This window comes from Nymphalis io, chromosome 7, assembly GCF_905147045.1.
Source record: "Nymphalis io chromosome 7, ilAglIoxx1.1, whole genome shotgun sequence".
Taxonomy (NCBI): domain Eukaryota; kingdom Metazoa; phylum Arthropoda; class Insecta; order Lepidoptera; family Nymphalidae; genus Nymphalis; species Nymphalis io.
Genome location: NC_065894.1, coordinates 8,115,318 through 8,138,213, shown reverse-complemented (window position 1 = coordinate 8,138,213; position 22,896 = coordinate 8,115,318). Strand labels below are relative to the sequence as shown.

The following is a 22,896-nucleotide window of genomic DNA, read 5'->3' as shown; positions in this document are numbered from 1 at the left end:
GTGGATCGTTAACAGGCTGTTACTATCTATCTATCATAATAATTGTGTTTTAAATATTAGTTTGGCTAGAAACAAAGTCATTGGTGACAGCGTTTCAATTTACAAATCTTTATTAATGTTTTAACAAATTACATGCTTATCATTTTTTTAATTGCTGCTTAAGTCATGTCTCTTTCGTTATTATACTTATGATGAACGCGAATCTCTACATAAGACGTTAAAAAAGGAAAGGATGGGTATAAGGATACCCTATATGTCAAACTTTTATGTAAAACTAAGGTCTAAGTAAAAAATAATACTTTGAATACAAATAAGTATTCTAAGATTTTAAATAACTTTTATCTAAGAATTATTTACATTAAAGCCATAAGTCGTGATCGCATGGAATGGTGGTAAAAATGTTAGCTAGCTGCAAGTTGATTAATGCTAAGGTATTTTTTCCAATCAAGAATGAACAAAACCTACAGAGCAAATATATTTCATTAACAAAAGAAGTTCGATAAATTACAGTCAGTAAATATTCTACAGCTCGCCAAACACGACATTAATAATAACACAAATAAAGCACAAAAAAGCACTAGTACTTGTCTCGGTTTAAACCCTATATTATATTCTGTTAAGATTTACTATTGGGCCATCTCGGCTCTACCAATCATCACGGCTCTTCATACATGTAGGAATGAAGTAAGCGAAAAAAAATCTTACATATATAAGTATATAGAAGAACAGAATACAGGTTACGAAATAGAAGCAACAAATCATATGGTAGGTTGCGTGCCAGCTCTATTAACAATGAATCAATAGCGCGATAAAAGAAGCCTGTGCAGGTGCCAAGGGTCGCGCGATATTGAGACATAATTCACGCGTGCCGCAAGATCAGCTACACGTATAATAACATAGATGGGTTTGTCTGTACAAAGATTAATATTTGTAATTTATTTTGAGATACGACGCTGTGAAAGAACTGCAGGTAGGCCTACCTGATGCTGAAAGATAGAGTCACATGACGATGGACAATATCTAAGACTTGCCATCGTCACGCAACTTATATAACGTTGACTTTTGAGGATTCGATAAGTTATTATATATTATAAAAAATCCATATATTAGTTTGGTTGAACAATCAACAATAATATTAATGAAGTAATACATATGCAATAAGAACTGAGACAGCTCATTGGCAAGAATGCGTGAGTTTTAACTGAAAATTGCTATTAGAAACCAAGGCAAGCACCACTATTTTTAATGTGCTTAATTTTTTTATTTTCTGTTGCGGCGAAGGAAAATATCGTCTGGGTCGTGTATCTGCTTTATGTGTATTCACTATCCCGCATCAAAGCAGCGTGGTAGAATGAGATCCTAACCTTCTCCGAAATAAGAATTAACTTTGTCCAACAGTGGGACAAAAGCCGAGATGGCCCAGTGGTTCGAACGCGTGAGTCTTAACCGATGATCGTGGGTTCAAACCCGGGCAAGCACCACTGAATTTTCATGTGCTTAATTTGTGTTTATAATTCATCTCGTGCTTGACGGTGAAGGAAAACATCGTGAGGAAACCTGCATGTGTCTAATTTCATTGAAATCCGGCCACATGTGTATTCTACCAACCCGCATTGGAGCAGCGTGGTAGAATAAGCTCCAAAACCTTCTCCTCAAAAGGGAGAGGAGGCCTTAGCCCAGCAGTGGGACATTAACAGGCTGTTACTGTACTGTTACTGTAACAGTGGGACATTAACAGGCTAATTTCAGGTGAAGAACACTTAATTGTTCAAATCTGACAATAAAATTCATATTAACATGTATACAGTTTTTAAAATTCTTGCATGCAGAAAAATTTGCATTCGTACTGATCCTATCATAGATGTTCATGCTGATCGTATCAATGTTTGCTATTCTAAGAAACTAGCAATTCATTTGTAATTCACTACATGCAATAGTTTATGTAAAAAATCTTCGTAAAGAAACCTTCCTTTTTATGGCCTTTTAGCCGACGACTTATTTTATAATGAATTTTAAAGATTATCTATAAGCAAGTGTTAACATTAGAAAACTTACTAATGTTTAAAAATTCTAATGAAGTTAAGTGTTACATATTGAATATATAAAATCTCTTTTTACTTCCAGTTAATTATCCAAGGCTTCGAATTCATTCAAAATTCATAACCAACGAATTCCAAATCGCTAAACGCTATCTGTATATACAAATAAAATGTTAAGTATATGACACGAATAAGCAGGAATACGTTTCAAATGAGAACTATAAGCAATTTATTGCATTCATACATTTCTATAAATCTGAGCGTTATTTATATTTTATCATGCGGGAACTCGCAAACATTTCTTTTCATATATGACCTCATAACACGATTTTCATATGAAACCATACTGTTTTACGTAAGCACTATTCACTATTATAGCAACATTCGTGAACCACATCTTATTTCGATGGTCGTATGATTTATGGACTCAATTATGCAGGATCCCGCTGAGGACTCTTATTCGCCTACTAGGAATTCCTTGATACAGCGAGAAAAATTCTGAAATGGAATCTTAATATTTACCGGATTATTGCAAAAAATAAGGCACACGGAATGACAGCTTATGCCTTTTTTCATTAAATCCGTTTTAATGTTTTTATTTACAGTAATGGTAGAGAGTAACTGTTTGATTTAAAAAAGAAATATTTTGCAAAGATTGCTTGTAAATAAATATTTAAAGTTTCAGTAAATCTTGAACAGCGAGTCCTTTGAGAATCTAAACTTTGCAAAGCGCTTCTCTAAGTTCACTAAGTCGACTCAATAAAAGTTAGACCTTTAGTGGAAAATCTAGGATTTATAAATATATTGTTTATTTTTAACAAATACAATCCACCCGGTCTGTTTTTTTTTACAGATAATATATAGTATATATTATGTTAAATTTTTGTGGCAACAGATAGTCTTAATTTTAGCCTTTAACAAAACGCAAGTAATCATTTACGGAGAGCAACTCTAAAGTTATTAAAACATCCAGTCGAGACTCCATTAAAACGATTTAGAGTCTATAAATCAGCAACATCATTTTCAGTGAAAACAAGACACCATTATACAGGGTGTCATATTCAACGTCTAAGTTCGAATGTCTCTTAAGTAATATTAAAGTCCATATTTCAATGCTTTCTGAACTTACGCGAACGAGACCAAAGTTAAATTGCTTCATTATACAGCGTAATGTTTGGTTCAGTTTTGTTATAAGTATGTATACGAATTCGTATAATAGGTATGCAATTGTCTCAATAAACCAACGGTTTAGAAGTCGCATAATGATGGTTAAGTTACAATCAACCATCACGCTGTAGCCAATTTCTTTCACAAACTTATGACTGAGTTGAAGGGAAAATGGTATTAGAGGGACATCAAAATATATTCAAACAAAATGAGCTAAGGGCTGACGAAAGTGAAAACAAAAAATAAACGTCGGTCGGTGAAATTCTTTTTAAGCCTTTTTCATAAAGGAAAATGTTATAAAAGCAGTTTGCATAACTTTTTTTAAACGCGCTTCCAGTGAAGGTTCACAGACTCACCACACCACGCCATCAAAAGTACCTATAACTTGAGCGGGGAAACGTTTCTATTCATCGCTCGGTGTTTTAGGTGCCAAGAGGCAAAGCGAAAAGTTCCCATTGTTAGGCTAAAGACCTCTTATTGTGTCGCAGTATTTCACGTTCAGTAAGAAAGCGAAAATTCGTATATATTTACCAAGTTCTCACCCCTTTGAAGACGTATTTTCTTCTTCTATTCGATTGAAATTTAGCCGATGTAATGAAAAGGTAAAGGACCAATAAGTAGCTCAATCAAATTGCATTATCGCTTAGAAGCACTCCCAGGGAGAGGGTAGACGCAATAAATTGAATTACGGGTCCCACAACCTCCGACGGTCTATAAAAAATCGCCTTTGAGTCATCCCGCGGACATTACGTTTGAGAGATAATCGAAATTCCTCTTCGAAGTTCCTCTAGAAAAGGATTTCTAGGATCTTTTTATTGTATTATTAGCATTTACTTCAAATCTGCTTAAAATTAATTTAAAGAATATAAGCTTATTTATTTCAAATAAATAATTTAAAATAACTTCATAATGTATAAAGTATTAACAATTGATAAGATAGTAGTTAAACGTAACTAAATTTAAAAACATAAAAATTATCTCAAATTAAGCCGATAAGCTTGTATATTTTAAGGCGCTGAACTCCTTAAAATGTATTAGATGTACAGCTTTATTTAAAACGAGCTACCCGTCCCAACTTAGTACGGGTAAAAGTAATATTTTAGCCATTTTATTTTTATACATAGTCTGTCATAAACAATGTAATACAACCAGTATCATCTACTTTGCTAATAGGAGTACGTCTTTTTATACGCCCAACGCCTTTTTTTTAATTTAAAGTATCAAAATTTTAATTTACAAGAAACATAAGATAAATATCGTATTTGTTTAATTAAAGACTTATATTGGGTGACAATTCAACAGAAGTCAAGTTACCATTTATTTGTCCCCTTTTTTGTTCAAGCGTAAAAATGCTTACTATGGCATGTCTATAAAAGATAATAATAATTATTAAATACAATGATAATGATTAATTAAATAATGGCCTTATAGACAAATCAGAATATGTTTAATTGTTAATCAATTACTGCAATATGCTGATAGGTAGCCGTCTGCTGCGGTCGGGGGAGAACCGCAGCGCCCGTGCAATCACCGACTATTGTTACCATCTACTATATATCTGTATTCATTAGTGCTAGATCTAAAGTATATATATGTTTGTATAGTTTACGTATTAGTTGGATTTAATAAGATTATTTAAGAGTAGAACAAAGCCAAGCCGAGGCAGCCTCGTAAGTGTGAGGTATCGAACATTCATATTCAAAATTTGATACAACAAACGTAAGGTATATACGTATATACGTTTGATATATTGACTGTTCTTATTCTTTTTTATTTTTATTATCAAATATACATATCTAATTTAGAATAAAATAAACTAACTCTTTAATATATATCTTTGTTTCAAAAGACAACATATGTACATAAATATCTCATTATATAGTATTTCTAGGGGTTAAAAAGATACAAACTATTTTCGACTATAAAATATTTCATTACATGCAAAGCAGATGCTTCGTTTTAAAGTTATGTATGAAAACTGTTTATATATATGAATATTTTAGGTAAATATTTGTCATAAGAATACCAAATGAAAATAACGAAAAAAGTTTATTTGAAATTTGAATAACATAACGTGCACAAAAGTTGAAGTTTGTTTGTTTAAACGCGTTGATAATAGAATCGATTATATTTTTTTATAAAAATATACGTACATATAATATATATACATATAATATCAACAAAATAAATACAAAGCTATATATAGTATAATCATATGAATAATAGTGTATTATAGATGTCATAAGATGACAAGAACTAGGAACTTTCTGACAATATATGTTCACGTAGACGAGTATAAATAGTAGTAGTAGCAGAAATAATAAAACAAAACGAATAGCGATATTAAATACTTAACGATTTAAGGAATAAGCTACATTGTAAGTTGTTTGTTTGTAACAGAAGATTATATTTAAGTAAACTACATATACATAATATAATGGTGATCTCCTTTTACTCAATGAGCTAATGCTAAGTATAATATTTTAGACACCAGGAAAACATGATCAAAAAGAGCAAGAAAATTAAAAATGTAAACGCCGCCGGAATAAAATATATGTTCAAAGGTTCTTTTCAGTTCCATGAATCATTTAAAATCTCCCTTAGTCTTTATCTTCACGCCCCATTAAACTATGGTTGAGCTGTCTAATTAAATCCCCTCAGGCTTAGCGACGCGTTGTCGACGATTTTTGTACAAAAATATTATTAGCGAAAACTTACACTGGACTTTTATGAATATTTAAAAATAACATTTCAGTATTCCGTAATTAATTATTTAATTATTTGTACACATGATTGTATGAACATAGACCTAATTAAGATATAAAGTCATATAAATAATTTTAGTATGTAACTTTATCATCGATTTTTGCAAACATTAATATAACCTGAACACAGGTAAATATAAATGTCAGGCTAACTATCGAACAGTTCTGGGACTATGTTCAAAGAACGTCACTTAGATGACAAAAACATGACATAAAGTTAAATATAATAATGGTCGCCACATAGATAGGTACTCAGCTATCGAGATATCAAGTAAGATTCTTATGTCATTAGTATTAATTTTCTAAAATATCAATCAAATTGATAATAGATTTTCTTTTTGAAGTAAACATTAATATAAACCGATTGGTTTCTATTAATGTTCTTAGTGAAATAACAGTAACACAAAGATTGTATTAGGCAACTAGGTTAAGTCTAAGCTTGAATTAATATTTATTTTTCCAATTCCTTGGACGGCAATCTTTACCTAAGGCATACGCTAAGACAATAAAAAAAATCACCGAAGTGGGAGCGCGCAGATGCATCTGAACGCCTTCTGAATAATTACCGCGCCTCGAGGCGCCCTCTCTGCGAATAAAGCGTGGTTCACGAGATATTTATTCTTAATAGAAATATACGAAACACCCTTTTAGTGAATAAGAAATAAATAAAATATTTTTATATGGCTATGGCATAAAAGCTTGTTTAGCTGATTTTTAAACAGATTTATACATGACGTCTTCGTTTTACATAACATTTTTTTAATTTTTTAGTTAAACTTATTTGTTGGTCTAGTTAATCTAGAGTACCTAATCAGACAACTGATTCCGAGGTCCAGAATTTAAATGGTGTCGGACTTTTAATAATAATGTCCTCCAGACTGATTTCGGTCACGGCGGCCAATCTCAAGAGAGATTAGCCAACTGCGCAGGATTTATTATAGTGCACAAGTGTGTGCGCAAACACAGGTGCACTCTCTATTCCTCAACTCTCATAATCCGATGGGACAGCAATCACTCATCTCATGATTCCTCATGATAATCCCCCATAGAGATGACAATCGGCCAGACCACTTATATTTTTATAATATGTTTAAATAAATTGATTTTGTAGCTTCATGCTATATTATGAGATTTGAACTTATTCAAGCAATCTAATTATTTTATTATCATTTATTAAACAAAAAAAACATTTAAAAATGAATTTATGAAAATTGAATTGAATGACATTGAGTTATTTCTTTTTTGTAAATATTTATTTTTGTTTAATACATTTTAATAACTTAATACTAAGATAGTACTTATTATAAAGTTTTCCAGAAGGTACATAGTATGTATAAATGAAGCTGTGTATTTTATATTACAATGTGTTTTCTTAAGCGCCAGTTTTCTCTAATTAACTTAAGAAGACTGGAAGGGAATCGTTTTGGCATAGTGCCATTATATCCTTTGTTATTGTTAATATAAAATAAATTATTTGTTGGAATCGCCCAGGCTTGTATAAACAGCTTTATTTAAGCATTTAATACATCATTTTATACTTTTAACTGTGGTGTAGACATTATCTGAATTATTATAAAAATAACGAAAAAAATTTCAGCATTTTTAATATTTTAAGCCACGAACGAGAACAGGCGTGATAGTGCTCTATTATCGCAACAAGAAAAAACACAACAATTTCAATTACTTACGCCTTACACTGAAACATGTATTGAAAAAAGAATTTCATTGTAGCACAATCAAATACAAATAGTACTGATTCTCTTTGACATTTTTCTAAATAAATTTCTTTGTAAATTGAAAATTTAAGTGTGCGTTAGTCGAGACAATAAAGGATAAAATATTCATACATACATTTAGATCAGGTATTTTTATATAAAATAGGTATGCGGACGGACAAATGTACCACAGCCCATAGACATTGGCGCTATAAGAAATATTAACCGCTACTTACATGCGCCAACAACCATGAGAACTGAGATGTTATGTCCCTTGTGCCTGTAGTTACATTTGCTCACTAACACTTCAAGCCAGAATATAACAATAGTAAATATTATCGGTAGAATATGTGATAAGTGTGTGGGACTTACACAGGCCGGTTGTAGATGACGATACTATTAATAGACATAATATACCGTAACAGCCTGTGAATGTCCCACTGCTGGGCTAAAGGCCTCCTCTCCTCTTTTTGAGGAGAAGGTATTGGAGCTTATTCCACCACGCTGCTCCAATGCGGGTTGGTGGAATACACATGTGGCAGATTTCAGTGAAATTAGGACACATGCAGGTTTCCTCACGATGTTTTCCTTCACCGTAAAGCACGAGATGAATTATAATCACAAATTAAGCACATGAAAATTCAGTGGTGCTTGCCTGGGTTTGAACCCACTATCATCGGTTAAGATTCACGCGTTCTTACCACTGGGACATCTCAGCTTTTTTTTTTATAGACATAATATGACAAATATATATATATATATATGCTGACAAAGGAGAACGAGACGGACTGTATCCTAAATCTTAAAATGGACAATGATACAATTTTATATTACATATTCACACATAAACTAGTCTAACGAGTATAAAGTAGAATAGATATTTTAACACAAAGATCTATGTAGATATATATTATATTATTCAGCTTAAAATATCGGTAGAAGGAGTATACGAGTGTGCTTAGACGTAAGACCGTTATTCCCTTTTTTTTAGATAAAAAAGGGGGTTGTGTTTACTGGTGGTAGGGCTTTGTGCAAGCTCGTCTGGGTAGGTACCACCCACTCATCAGATATTCTACCGCAAAACAGCAATACTTGATATTGTTGTGTTCCGGTTTGAAGGGTGAGTGAGCCAGTGTAATTACAGGCACAAGGGACATAAAATCTTAGTTCCCAAGGTTGGTGGCGCATTGGCTATAAGCGATGGTTGACATTTCTTACAATGCCAATGTCTAAGGGCGTTTGGTGGCAACTTACCATCAAGTGACCCATATGCTCGTCCACCTTCCTATTGTATAAAAAAAAACCCTACATGAAATGTAAATACATATTTTAACATACGAAAATGCTTATAAAAGTCACATATTTAAGAATGAGGATTAATATTATACGTTTTTCAGTGTTCGAGCTAGAAGCACTTAACAACGCGCCATATAGTTAACGAGCAGTTCCCGCAACTCCATTCCCGTAGACTTAGAACATGCAGATAGTTTTCCTACTATCTCTGTACACTTGTCCGATATATAAAATATATTGTATGTTGCCTCGGGCATATTTAAATGTATTTCACATTTGTACGATCAAAAAAGCAGAAATCATAATACATGTACATACTTGATTCAAGTGGATTTTAATCAAGTTAGGTGGTGCGTTTATAAAAATTATCGTAAATATTTGTAAATATGACGGATATAGTTTGAACATTGATTGAAAAATTTGGAAAAATATGTTATACATCTATTTATTATTTGAAAATGATGAGAAGTTTTTTGGAATGCCTAACTGAAAAAAATATTAACCTAAAATACTTAACCAATATTCGTTAAACTAATACCAAAAGATGCAGCGCATAATTTATATTTTCACCCATCTTAAATTTAGAATATTTACGTAACATTTACGAATTACATGTTCATGTATTTGAAATTTTGTAATTCACTAACATATTTTTACAAACATATAATAAAATCTATTAAAAATAAAACAATAAATTCAGGATATCCTTAAACAGAATTAATTAAGCAACTTCTAAAGTCTGGAAGGGTAGAGTCGACTTTACAAGTCCAAGTTGGGAAATAGTAAAATAAGTTAGGCTCATGTCAAACAAGGATATGCACTTAGCCGGGGGACTCGCTCAACTGCAACTAATCTAATGCAAAATCTGTCTATATTGACTTTACAATGGTTCAGGCTTGTAGAAACTTTATTCGATCATGCTTACATATTAATATACAATGCAAAACGAGATGGGGTTGGTAAATTATCTAAAGCTCGTTAAAGTTAGAAGAAGTTTTGTTTAAGTGAATAATAAATATAATAAAACATAAAAATTATCTAGCTAATACTGTTTTTTTATATAGAAATTCATTTACATCATTTATATTATATATATACTGCTACTGTACAAATAATAACCGCGAGGAAAGATGACAAGAATACAACATGTCCCCGTTAAATGGCAAGCAAACTGTAAATATTTTAATTAAATTAAGTCTCATTAGTGTAAAGCTATTTTTAAAAACTTCAAAGGATATTTAAAAACGAAATACATTGTGAATTTTCACAACACTAGTAAGTAAATATATACAATTTTATGTAGATTTAATTTCGAAGGTTACAAGAAAGTATGAACATCAGTTAAAGCCGCTTTAAAAACTGAAAGGAAATTGTAATAAATATTTTTTGTAAAAAGTTATTTATGTATCCAAATCATTAACAACCAATCCAAGCCAACCAACTAACCAAACCAATCATTCCAAAAACATTTAAAAACATATTTTATATCTCTGCAACCATTCAGATACAAATAATAGATTATAACAAATGTACAAATACTTATTCATCACGTAAAATATTTATTCATCAACAATTAACTAACATATAACAACAGTGCAAACGACTTTAGCTTACGTAATTATATTTGTTTTTCAGGATAAAACGAAATTTTCATGTATATATATACCTATACACAGTCTAAATTTTGGTGTCCTGATTATATATGCCCTAATCTCAAGAATTATTGTCTGTGGTTTCATTACATAGATCAACGATAGTTTGATTGAAGCTTTAGGTATAATATAAGTTATGAATATTTTATGTAGGTAAATTATAATAACGTTATAATGATATCTCTCCATAATTGTGCAACCTATGATGCTCCAGGACGTAAGATGCTTAAATTGATAAAGTTACATGAAAAATAATGAAGGGTTGAATTGATCATACGATACAGTTCTAAAGTAAAGCCCGAGACTATATTTACCTACTAAGTACAAACCCTACGAAGCCTAGTGGATTTTAGTATTCTATAAATGTAAAACCATGTCGATTAAAGCGGTTACAAATACAACGACACATAATATATAACACGTCACTGCCCAAGGCGTTGCGGTCAGCGACAAGCTTCACGCATCAAGCGCTAAACGCGATTAACGACCACCAACACGAGCCATTCATCTAAATTTCCCTGTAAATGTCTCTGTAATGTGTATTCCTTTCATTTACTACCTATACTATTAACCTAGATCGTACGGAATCTCAGCCGAAATATAATTATCATTTCAAAACGAACATTTGTATTTTTATTCTTCTAGTTATGACTTTTGAACGAAATATTTTGTCATGTCTATAGTCATTTGTTTCTGTTATTTTAAAAACGTAACAGCCTGTGAATGTCCCACTGCTGGGCTAAAGGCCTCCTCTCCTCTTTTTGAAGAGAAGGTTTGGAGCTTATTCCACCACGCTGCTCCAATGCGGGTTGGTGGAATACACATGTGGCAGAATTTCAGTGAAATTAGACACATGCAGGTTTCCTCACGATGTTTTCCTTCACCGTAAAGCACGAGATGAATTATAAACACAAATTCAGCACATGAAAATTCAGTGGTGCTTGCCCGGGTTTGAACCCACGATCATCGGTTAAGATTCACATGTTCTTACCACTGGGCCATCTCGGCTCTTAGTTACGTTATTTTAAAGGCAAACATTAATATTTTTTGTTGTTGTTGTCTAATTTGAAGAGTAAGCGAACCAGTGTTTAGCAGAAATAAGGTACCTATATAATAAATAACCCAAGTTTGGCCATGCATTGACATGACCATGGTGAAAGGTCATATTAAGACAAGGAAACATTAAGACTAGGACGGAGGAAAAAGCGAATATTTGTATATACGAACATTTTAAATATATTTTATTTATTTAAATAATGAATTGTTGAACCAGTGTATTTTTTTTCACAGGCAATTTTAGTATTGTTTTATTAATTTTAAAGACACCTCATTCTATCCATTTCAATTCTAAAATTTTATCTGTCTGTGAATCATCGCACAAAGTAACATAAATCATAATACATTGCCTCATAGCATACGAACATTAACAAAGGCACATATTTTGTGTAACGCAACAAGCCATATAGGGTTGCCAAAATTTTAATGATAAAAGGATGAAGGATGAAGGAAGGAAAGAAATTGTTACATCTATTTGTAAATAATAACTGTAAATTATCATTTTCATCCTCGATATGCTAGACTTCCAAACATATGTACTAACATAATGCCTTTATGAATTTTATTGATATAATATTAATTATTGATTACACTTTAACGTAAACAAGCTCAGATAATATATGTTTAAGAGAAGGATAAGAGTTAAAATTTTAATGGGGTTTTCATATCAATCATAATTTTGCAATATTGACGCTTTAAATAGTAAACATTTTAAGTTAGTGATTCTACAAAAATATCTTATTCATACATCATGTTAAATAGAATATATCCTGGGAAAACAGGTCGGCTGGTAAACCAAACTTATGCTAAAGGTAAGAGGCTTCAAGTTTCAGTATTTTATTACAACATAGGATGAGATACATTAGCATAAAATATCCAAGTGTACTGCACTCAGTAAATTGAAACCGAAGTTTCGACGGTCATAAGATCTTCTGAGTTATGGAGCTTAGTGCTTCGTATAGAGCTGAATTATTGATAAGTATTGATCAGAAATTATGGTTTGAGTAAAATAGACTATGAATAAATACCTCAACCAAAAACCCAAACCAAATACCTCACTAGATATGTGAGGTACAAGAGCGGCAAAAAAATTTTACGTCAATAACCAGTTACTTCTATTATTTATCATGAACTGTATACAAGTGTTAGTATTACATAAATATTTATGTACTTCACTTAATATATTTAAAATTTAAATATTTCTATATTGTATTTGATTTAATAAAAATATAATAGGTTTCAGGACGTCATTGTTATTGTTTGGTAGTAAGTAACAGCCTGTAAATGTCCCACTGCTGGGCTAAGGCCTCCTCTCCCTTTTTGAGGAGAAGATTTGGAGCTTATTCCACCACGCTACTCCAATGCGGGTTGGTGGAATACAAATGTGGCAGAATTTCGATGAAATTAGACACATGCAGGTTTCCTCAAGATGTTTTCCTTCACCGAAAAGCTCGAGATGAATTATAAACAGAAATTAAGCACATGAAAATTCAGAGGTGCTTGCCCGGGTTTGAACCCACGTTCATCAGTTAAGATTTAAGCGTTCTTACCACTGGGCCATCTCGACTTTTTGTTAATTGTTTGGTAATAAAGTTTAAAAAAATAGTTTTACCACGCATACCTATATAAAATAAGAGAACTGAACGACTGTCATCGAATTAACAATTTATGATATTTTGTCTAATTAGATTTATAAAAATAAATATAATAATAATAATAATAAAATCAAATAACAAATAATAAAATTAAAAAATAATAAAAATTTTAAAAAAATATCTGGAATATAATAATAAAAATATTTATTACATTTTTCTTTAATCATGTTTATATATCTTTTTCTGTCCGAAATATTTTCAGAAATTAAAAAAAACATGGTATGGACTTTTTTTTAAATAACTTCTATGAGAATAATGCAAGAACTTAAATATACAAACAAGATATGTCAGTCAAAAAAAATTGCAAATGGAAATGTCAGCCATTCCTTCTTACATATAATCAATAACAAATAATCATTTTAGAATTCGACAAAATGAGCGCGAGTGTAGTTTTAGTTACGTTAAAAGAAAAAACAGTTTTAATATCAAAAGTTTGATAAAAATCAGGAAGGTTGTTGCTTTATCGAAAAAAAATCTAGCTATAAATACCATTATCAAGAAATATTATCTAGGGACTTAAACGTTGTCATGTATCTCGAAAACGTTCTTTAAATTTAAAACTTTATATTCTTCGTAATTTGTTCTACACGGACGAAAAGGCTGCTTAAAACGAAGCGCTTACTTAAAAGAACTTTTATAAAACCTCATAAACAATTTTTAGACGCATCTGTTCCTACAAAATGAAGGGAAACAAACACCATACTTCATAAAGAGGGTTCTTTTTGAGTACGGATTACGTTGGAATTTACTTTAAGGACAACATACCCCTGAATTTTCCTCATAGGAATGGTAGGAACAAAGTCACCACGATAAAAAGTAATAAGAATAATCGTGTTTTATTTATTACTGTTCCAGGATTTTAGTATTTAGAATATGACATTTTATTTCACTTTTTCTAGGAAAAAATGAAACGTATCGTTTCGAACGCTTAAAAGCATATAAAGAAATTGATAAGTCTATCATAGAATGTAAATATACATTTGTATTAATTTATTGCAAAAAATTTATCTAACTGTAGTATTAATTTAATAATTATAATAAGACTATCAGATCTGTGCTATATTTTAAGTTATTTCAAATTTTAGTTTGCCAATTTACTTGATATTTTTTTTAGATTGATTTAATTGTCAGAAAAAAGAAACTTTATTATTTTGCCAGTTCATCTTAGAATCTACATTCCATACCCATAGAAACTTTAACTTTAATTACATTACAATTCACAAGTGTTTTTAAAAGCCTACTTGACTAAACTTGACTTTGATTAAAAAAACAACAGAAATTAGAACACATTCCATTAAAACAATTTTAATTAATGCTCACGACATTCTGGAATTCCGAAATCTCCAGCCAACTAAACCGTATTATACCTGCTCGTGTTAATATAATTAATAGACAGATACAAATATGCATTCTAACAAAACGAAATATGGACTATTGTCGATAAATACAAAACGAAAATAATAAAATGCTGTAATATTCAAAATCTAGCAGAAAGTCAACCAATGAACGCGAAGACGTAGACGAAACGATATTGTTATAGTTATTACTTTGTTGTCTTCGTCTTACGTAACAGCAACACTTTACTTGGCGGTTTTGCGGGGACAGATAATATAAACTGTTTTATTGGTACTGGCATTTATATTCTAGAACATTCATTCTTATATAAAAGAATACTGTCGAAAATTTTCTTTTAATTAGCTTGCGTATTGTAATCGCACATTGTAACTCTTATTTTATCGTTATATGTTTTATTCAATTGACTGAAAAAACGTTTTCGATTGTTTATTTTATGGCTGTCTTATGGCTAAATAAATGAGGTTTTAAGAAATTAGAGTTTATATGTATGTTATACGTAATTATAGAATTTTAAACTATTATAGACTAATAAATACTTTAAAAGCAAATTCTATTTCACAAAGTAATTAAAATAAAGTCGTCTGTAATTTTTATTTTATATTCGACTTAAAATTTTAAATATTTAATAAATGTATCATTCCAATAAGTGCCATCGTCACGAAATATATCAACATTAAGTGATATAACGGCTCTTGGGCTGCCATTCGCAACACATTTTTGCCGTAGATTTTGATGACGCCATTACGCAGGGTAAACGGTCCGGTCGTTGTCCATCCTATGCTGTCGTTCGATTTAATTTAGCGCAGCCGGCGGTTACCCTAGCCCGGTTAATTTGGAAATAATTATTGCCTACTCTTCTCCCCTAGCCAGCAAAAAATCAACGAACACTGCAGCGACTCTAATGCTTTCTTGATGAAACATTTATATATGTATGTATCATTTGTTATTCGACGAATAAGTTATTCTGAGATGGTTATAAATACTTTTTCTGATCAACAAAGTATATGGGAGTAGAAACCGTAGTTTACAGTAATATGAAAGAACAGAAATTGTCACAACATCCCTATTTCGAGTAATCCAACAGTCGTTTTTTTTATTTATTTGGAGCATTTAGTCAGTTTTTTTTAAATGGCGACATGCGTTACTCTTGCTTTTATTATGAAACTCGAAAACATGGACGTGTCGGCTTTAACCAGAACGGTTTTCATCGATTTGTTTGAAAGCCTATTCGGTATAAACATTGTAAGCAAAGCCAAACAATATTCCGATATGCCTACGCAGTGCAGAGATTGACTCTGCAGGCATTGTTTGTGGAGTTCACTCGCAATCACTCAAAAGTACTGTCAACTAGTGATGTTCTGACAAAGTTAATTTAAAAAATAAGGTTATTTTTTATACATACATGTGATTATAGATTAGAACTATTATCGATCAAGGAATTAATCTTAATGTCGATTCCGAATAGGAATAGGATTGTATTAATTTTTAATAATTATTTTCGTCTAGTTATAATTTTCAAAACTATATATGAAAGCTTCGCTACAGTATGTAACTTGTATTTGTGTGAACATCGTTAGTCTTGTTATAGCCAAATTATAAGTTCATAGATCTGGTCGCGTCCGGGTCTGAGATTCAAATCCCGGCTTGGACCATCAAAAAACTTGTTAGTTTAACATATATTGATATCTTAACAGCACTTAACAGCAGATCGGAAAGGCACGAAAAGCCGAAGTTCTGCGCAAATCTCTCCAATCACATTAGTCTATATGAGTGGCAGAATAGTGCGTCTCTATTTGCGCACTGCCTTATGAGCTACAATAAATTCCGCACTGACGGCAAATGTTTGAAAATTTTATATTAACTATACAACAATAAACGCTTTTGTTATAATAACAATATTATCGTTATCGATAAAGCTGTCACATCACGTTTCCAACTACTGAGTGGGGTGGGAGGGTGGTTTTAAGAACTAAATGCACACCGTACCTAGATAGACGTGGCACAAAACCACAAAAGGCCTCAGTTACAATACAAGCATTGTTGCTTCGCTTTTAATAACGAAAAAATATCATAACATAGATTCAGATACCGCTATTGAAAATATGTAGTCATTTTAATATTAAAAAACTATTGCGCAGCTGAAGTATTTCAATGAATACAAAAGATATAAAATAACAAAACATAGTATTACTACATCATTTGCTTTTGTTTATTCTTATTAAACTGTTATGTAAATTATTTTGTTCTTATAAATCTATTATTTGCAGGGATTATTTTACTAAAATTTAGTGAGAATGCTTAAATATTATTTTGTTAATTAAGTAATTGTCGTTTCAATATTTTTATATTTAAGAGAATGAATCTCGTATTTATTGTCTTAAAAGATGAGATATGAACTTAAAAGGGAATTGATAATGAGTAAGTAACCCAGTGCTTAGAATACGTCAATCTAAACCGAATATTGAGGATCCCGGACAAGCACTACTTAATCTTCATGTGCTTGATTCGTTATTATGTTTTTTTTCTCGTAAGAAAACCTGTACGTGAGGAGCAGTGTACGTGTACAGCCCGGCAGTTGGTTATTAATAAAATGTTACTTTACTTAATTTTACTTTTACGTAAAAGTGAAATAAAATTATACAATAAAATACACTTAAATTTTATACAAATAGAAAATAAATATAAAATAGTCTGGTTGGAAAAAAATAAACTCTTAAACACTCCACAAGGATCGCAAAAAGAATCTCGTTAAAGCAACTCTTGCTGACGATGGTTACTCGGAACTTTTAATTTATCATTTCCACACGAAATCACTAAAACTTCCATATCAGAGGGCCGGAAGACCTTTCCGAGTGTCTTTTGGGAAATTCCCGCTAAAGTTACGCTTTAAATATTTTAATAAACTCGTATTTAAGCCGTAAAAAACACTTTGCGCTCCCGTTTTTTACTCGCGACACCCTACTGAGGATTTTACCGCAAATTTTGAGTACGTAGGCTCGGTTGTGCCCGGCGTGGGGTGCGACGATGCTTTATAGGGCGTATTTCATTATTCATAATGCTTTGTTCCGAACTTTTGGCTTCTGTTTTAGACGTGTTCTGTTGTTCTGGCGGGACATGTTCATAACTACACTTATGTGTCAAAAATTAAAAGTGAATGAGCCTTAATGGAAAATGTAATGGGGTTATACCTATTTAAACACATTTCATTGTTAACACTTATGCACGCTTGATTAAAAATGTATGATATAGTATGACGAAACAAACATGTAAATTAAAAAAAAAGTACAATTATGAAAAAAGTTATATCATTATATTTTCAAAAGCATCTCCCTTGGATGTATTTTATCTCCAATATAAATATATATAAATCCGCGGTAAAAAAATGTACAGGCTTCAATGCAAGGCTTTGTTTTACTTTCCTGTGATATTATTCGTTTATGATAATTTACATCGGTCGCATAATGTGATGGCGTGTCGAGACGATTTTCTTAGATTTTTATTCGAAAAATCTCCGTTTTGGACGGATTTCATGCGAGACATACGTATAAAGTCAGTTTTACGGTAATGCATGATATTGTTTTAGTGAACATTTACATTCAGATCACATCCTCAGTTGAGACTTGAGACGGCTGCCCAGAAGTAGCCTGAGGTGATTTTGCAAATATTTGTTTCATAAGGCATTGGTCTGTGTTAATAAGCTAGTCACAAAATCTTATGATGTTTGTTATGTAGAATAATAGTATTCCATGAGTTTTTTAATTAATATAAAGTAACCATATTCTTGTTTTGTTCTATTATAATTGTAGCATATAATAGAGTTTTCATTAACTAGGAGTAAGAGACTAATGAATAAATTAAAAAAAAAAAACAGTTGTTTATTACAACGTTGCTAACATTGTTAAAAAATCTATTCAGAAACATTAATTGAAATATTTTATCAATTATTATTATATTACATATATTTAAAACAGCTATTCAATAAAAAATAATCGCATTCCCTTGACATACTTTTTTTCTAAATGTATACTAAAATATTATCAATACTTTTTTGAACAATTCATCACAACAATAAAATATTCCGTCTGAATTCTCTCGTCTATTAAATTACTGCAATAAACTAGGCATTGTTATTGGCAATGCCGTCGGACAGCGCCTGTCGACTATGTAATAGGAACTATGATTTGTTAAACCTACGCTTTTCATGCTATTGATTCATACCGGTTATTGACAAATTGTTGTTTAAATCCTGTATTGATAGACAGAATTGTGAGCACACAATAACATATTTACTACACACATAGGTATAGAACAAATATATATATATATATATATAGTTTGTTTACTAGCTGCTCCTGGTTTTATAAGTGAACTAGTTGCTCGGCGCGATTTCATCCGCATTAAGCATCACCGTTCCGCGGCTGTGATGTTAATTGCTATAAAATATTTCTTAATAAATGAATTATGTAATGCAATATATTTTTTTCTAATTGAACTGATAGATCCTGACATAAGCTGGTTTAAACGAATAAGCTTACAAATTAACTTTGTAATATTACTAGGTATAGAGCACGAAGGCAAACTGGGTGATGAAAATTACATTTGCCCTGAATAAAAGCACTGAAAATTGCATAAATCATTATTGAAAATCCTCTACTGTCTATTATTTCTAAGATATAATAATAATGTCCTCCAGACAGATTTCGCCACGGCGGCCAATCTTAAGATAGATTAGCCAACTACGCAGGAGATATTATAGTGCACAAGTGTGTGCGCAAACACAGGTGCACTCTCTATTCTCTAAGTCTCATAATCCGATGGGACGGCAATCCGACACGACCGAAAAGAGTTCAGGCGCAGGACCAACATGCATTACATGCTTTCCGAGGCACGGGAGACACACTTCCAACTTCCAGACTCCGGGCTGCTACTGAGAATTTTCTGACAGAAAAACCCAATAACATTTTATTGGCCCGACTTGGGAATTAAACCCAGGACCTCCGGGTCTGAGGCCAGTCATCAAGCCACTAGACCAACGAGGCAGTCAGATATTAGATCAGTAAGATATTATATCCCTTAAGACTAATCATTATTAAAAATACAGCAATATAAAATATTCGTGTTTATAGGTATAACAACTGGTAGGTGGGACCCAGACAGGCATGCCTAAAGCCTATTTAAACCAACTGTTCTATAAATAGTAATGATAATATGCGAGCAAATGAAAGGTTTTTTTGAATAATTAACCTTAATTTATTTATGAAACAACAAGCAATCAAAAAGGTTGTTAAGTGTATTTGTAACAATAAATGGAAACATCGTACAATGAAATATATATATATATATTTCATTTATGTGATTATATATATGTGATACATTGTTGCGTATATCTAAAACGTGACCAATTTGTTCTTACCCTTATGCCACGATTTTTAAATACGAATGAATATGTTGCCATTTTATAAAACACGATTGACATTACTCAGACACTTGCTAGGGTAGATCTAAATTTACATTCGTAAAAATTTTACATACGTACATTGCACACAGTTTTTAATAAAACAATTTTTCAAACCGTTTAATTTTTGCTTTCGTATCTAACATATATCGTAAAGGGGTAGACGAGATGATGGAAGCTCTTTGAAATCAAGAGTCGTTTAGCGTATAATTCAATTTGTAAGTCGACGATGCGCATCACCGTTCTAATAATGTAATGCTTCTTCCATTTAATAACCTTTAAATTTAACATTTAAGCGTATTATTAGTATGACTTACAATACAACTTTAATTATTTTAATGCTTATAATGTGATTTCTTTATCCACCTGACCGATTTCGGTCACGGCGGCCAATCTCAAGGGAGAATATAAATATTTCAGGCGCAGGACAAACGTTACGTGCTTTCCGAGGCACGGGAGTGTACACACTTCCAATTTCCAAACACCGGGCTGCTATTGAGAATTTTTCGACAGAAAAACAAAATAACTTTTTATCGGTCCGACCTGGCGTTTGAATCCATGATCTTGATCCTGATCATGATCTGAGTCCTTATATCCATTAGACCAACAAAGCAGACTATTATATTGTAATAATTACAAAGCAAAAAAATCATATTAAAATATACAAACTATAAACTCAAATCAAACTGCGAACAGCATCATGAATGTGGCATTAGTCATAGTTATAACATTTAAAGGCATACATACAAACATACATTAAAATAGCGTATCACTGTAAGTCAGTTTTAAAATTTCACGTGTGAGAATCGATGTGAGTTACGAAATTACACTGCGGCTGATATTACTTATCTTTATGTGAAAGTATTTACTCACCTGGCAATATTCTCGTCGTCATAAATATCGCAGAGCATCTCCTCTAAATCCGTTGAGAGTGTGTTCAGCAACTGAAAATAGGAATAATATGAAAGGTTGAACATCGATTTATTAAAAAACGTACGTGTGTAAAATTTCATATTAACAGCTTATAGAATTTTTGAATTGTAAAAAGTATTTTTATATGATAAGTAGCCACAGCGCTTTTCTGTAAGAACACACTTTGAATTAAACTTGTAAACATTTAAAACCCACTTGAGGTGATACGCTATTTTAATGCTTATATTCTTTGAATATTATAATTATACTTTATACTTGGGCTTTACTGGTTGGTAGAGCTTTGTGCAAGCTGTCTGGGTAGATACCACCCACTCATCAGATATTCTACCGCAAAACAGCAATACTTGGTGTTGTTGTGTTCCGATTTAAAGGGTGAGTGATCCAGTGTAATTACAGGCACAAGGGACATGCATCCTAGGGGCTCCCGTAGCTTCTGGCGTCTGACCAAGTCTGTGCAAAACAATTTCTGCCAACCTTCGCTGCCACCGCTCAGAAATCCGGACGGATCGCTAGCTCACAGTCCGCAAGAGCAAGCTGATCTCCTGGCTAAACTCTTTGCCGACAATTCCGTCATCGATGATTGTAGTGCACTGCCACCTACAATACCTGCATGTGGCCATATGATGCCTGACATTAAAATCAGGCAACGTGATGTGCGTGCGGAGCTGCAATCACTTGATGTACGGAAAGCTAGCGGTCCCGATGGAATACCAGCCATAGTGCTGAAGAAGTGCGCAGCGGAGCTGTCTCCTGTGTTAACGCGCCTGTTCCAACTTTCTCTCTCTTCGGGAAGTGTGCCGGAGGCTTGGAGAAGAGCTAATGTGCAAGCGGTTCCCAAAAAAGGGGATCGGTCTGACCCGGCAAATTATCGGCCAATAGCTATCACCTCAGTACTTTGTAAGGTGATGGAACGGATTTTAAACAACCAACTGATCCATTACCTAGAAGATCACTCTTTAATTAATGATCGTCAGTACGGTTTTCGACCAAAACGGTCCACAGGTGATCTTCTAGCGTACGTAACACACCTCTGGGGTGAAGCTATCGACAAGCATGGAGAATCGTTGGCTGTCAGCCTCGATATCTCCAAGGCTTTCGACAGGGTCTGGCACAGAAGTCTTCTCTCCAAGCTACCGGCATATGGTCTGCCTGCTCAGCTATGCACCTGGATTGCCAGCTTCCTACACAAGCGTAGCCTTCGTGTTTTAGTAGATGGTTGCGCTTCACAATTCTATGTAGTGAATGCTGGGGTCCCCCAGGGATCTGTGCTATCTCCCACACTCTTTCTTTTGCATATCAATGATATGCTCTCCCTTGGGAACATACATTGCTATGCAGATGATAGTACAGTGCATGGTGGATACCACGGACGCGCAGTGGCTGGGCGGGCGGAAACTGAGGAGAGGCGGGAGAATCTTGTCATTGAACTCGATAGGACGTTAGATCTCATCGCCAAATGGGGCTCTGATAATCTTGTTGAGTTTAATGCCAAGAAAACACAGGTATGCGCTCTCACGGCGAAAAAGTCAACATTTTCCCCTCTTCCCTCCCTCTGTGGTACTCCGCTGGTGATGCAAAGCAAAATCGCCATGCTGGGGATTGACGTTCGCTGCGACCTTAGTCCAAGGGATTACATCGAGGCTGTTATAAAAACAGCTTCACGGAAACTCGGAGTTCTGAACAAGGTGCGGCGCTTTTTCACGCCACAACAACTGTGCCTGCTGTACAAAACACAGGTACGGTCTTGCGTGGAATATTGCTCGCACCTTTGGGATGGCTCCGCTAAGTACCTACTTGAGGCCTTGGACCG

General features: G+C 32.8%; 1 protein-coding gene across 1 annotated transcript in view; it reads right to left on the bottom strand.

Moving 5' to 3' along the window:
- The window catches only part of LOC126769336 (protein sprint), a 216,376-nt gene that overhangs the window by 167,793 nt on the left and 25,687 nt on the right, over positions 1–22,896 (bottom strand). The window contains exon 3 of the mRNA XM_050488012.1: positions 21,027–21,097. Coding sequence (XP_050343969.1) covers positions 21,027–21,097 — 71 coding nt within the window. The remainder of the gene's footprint in view (positions 1–21,026; positions 21,098–22,896) is intronic.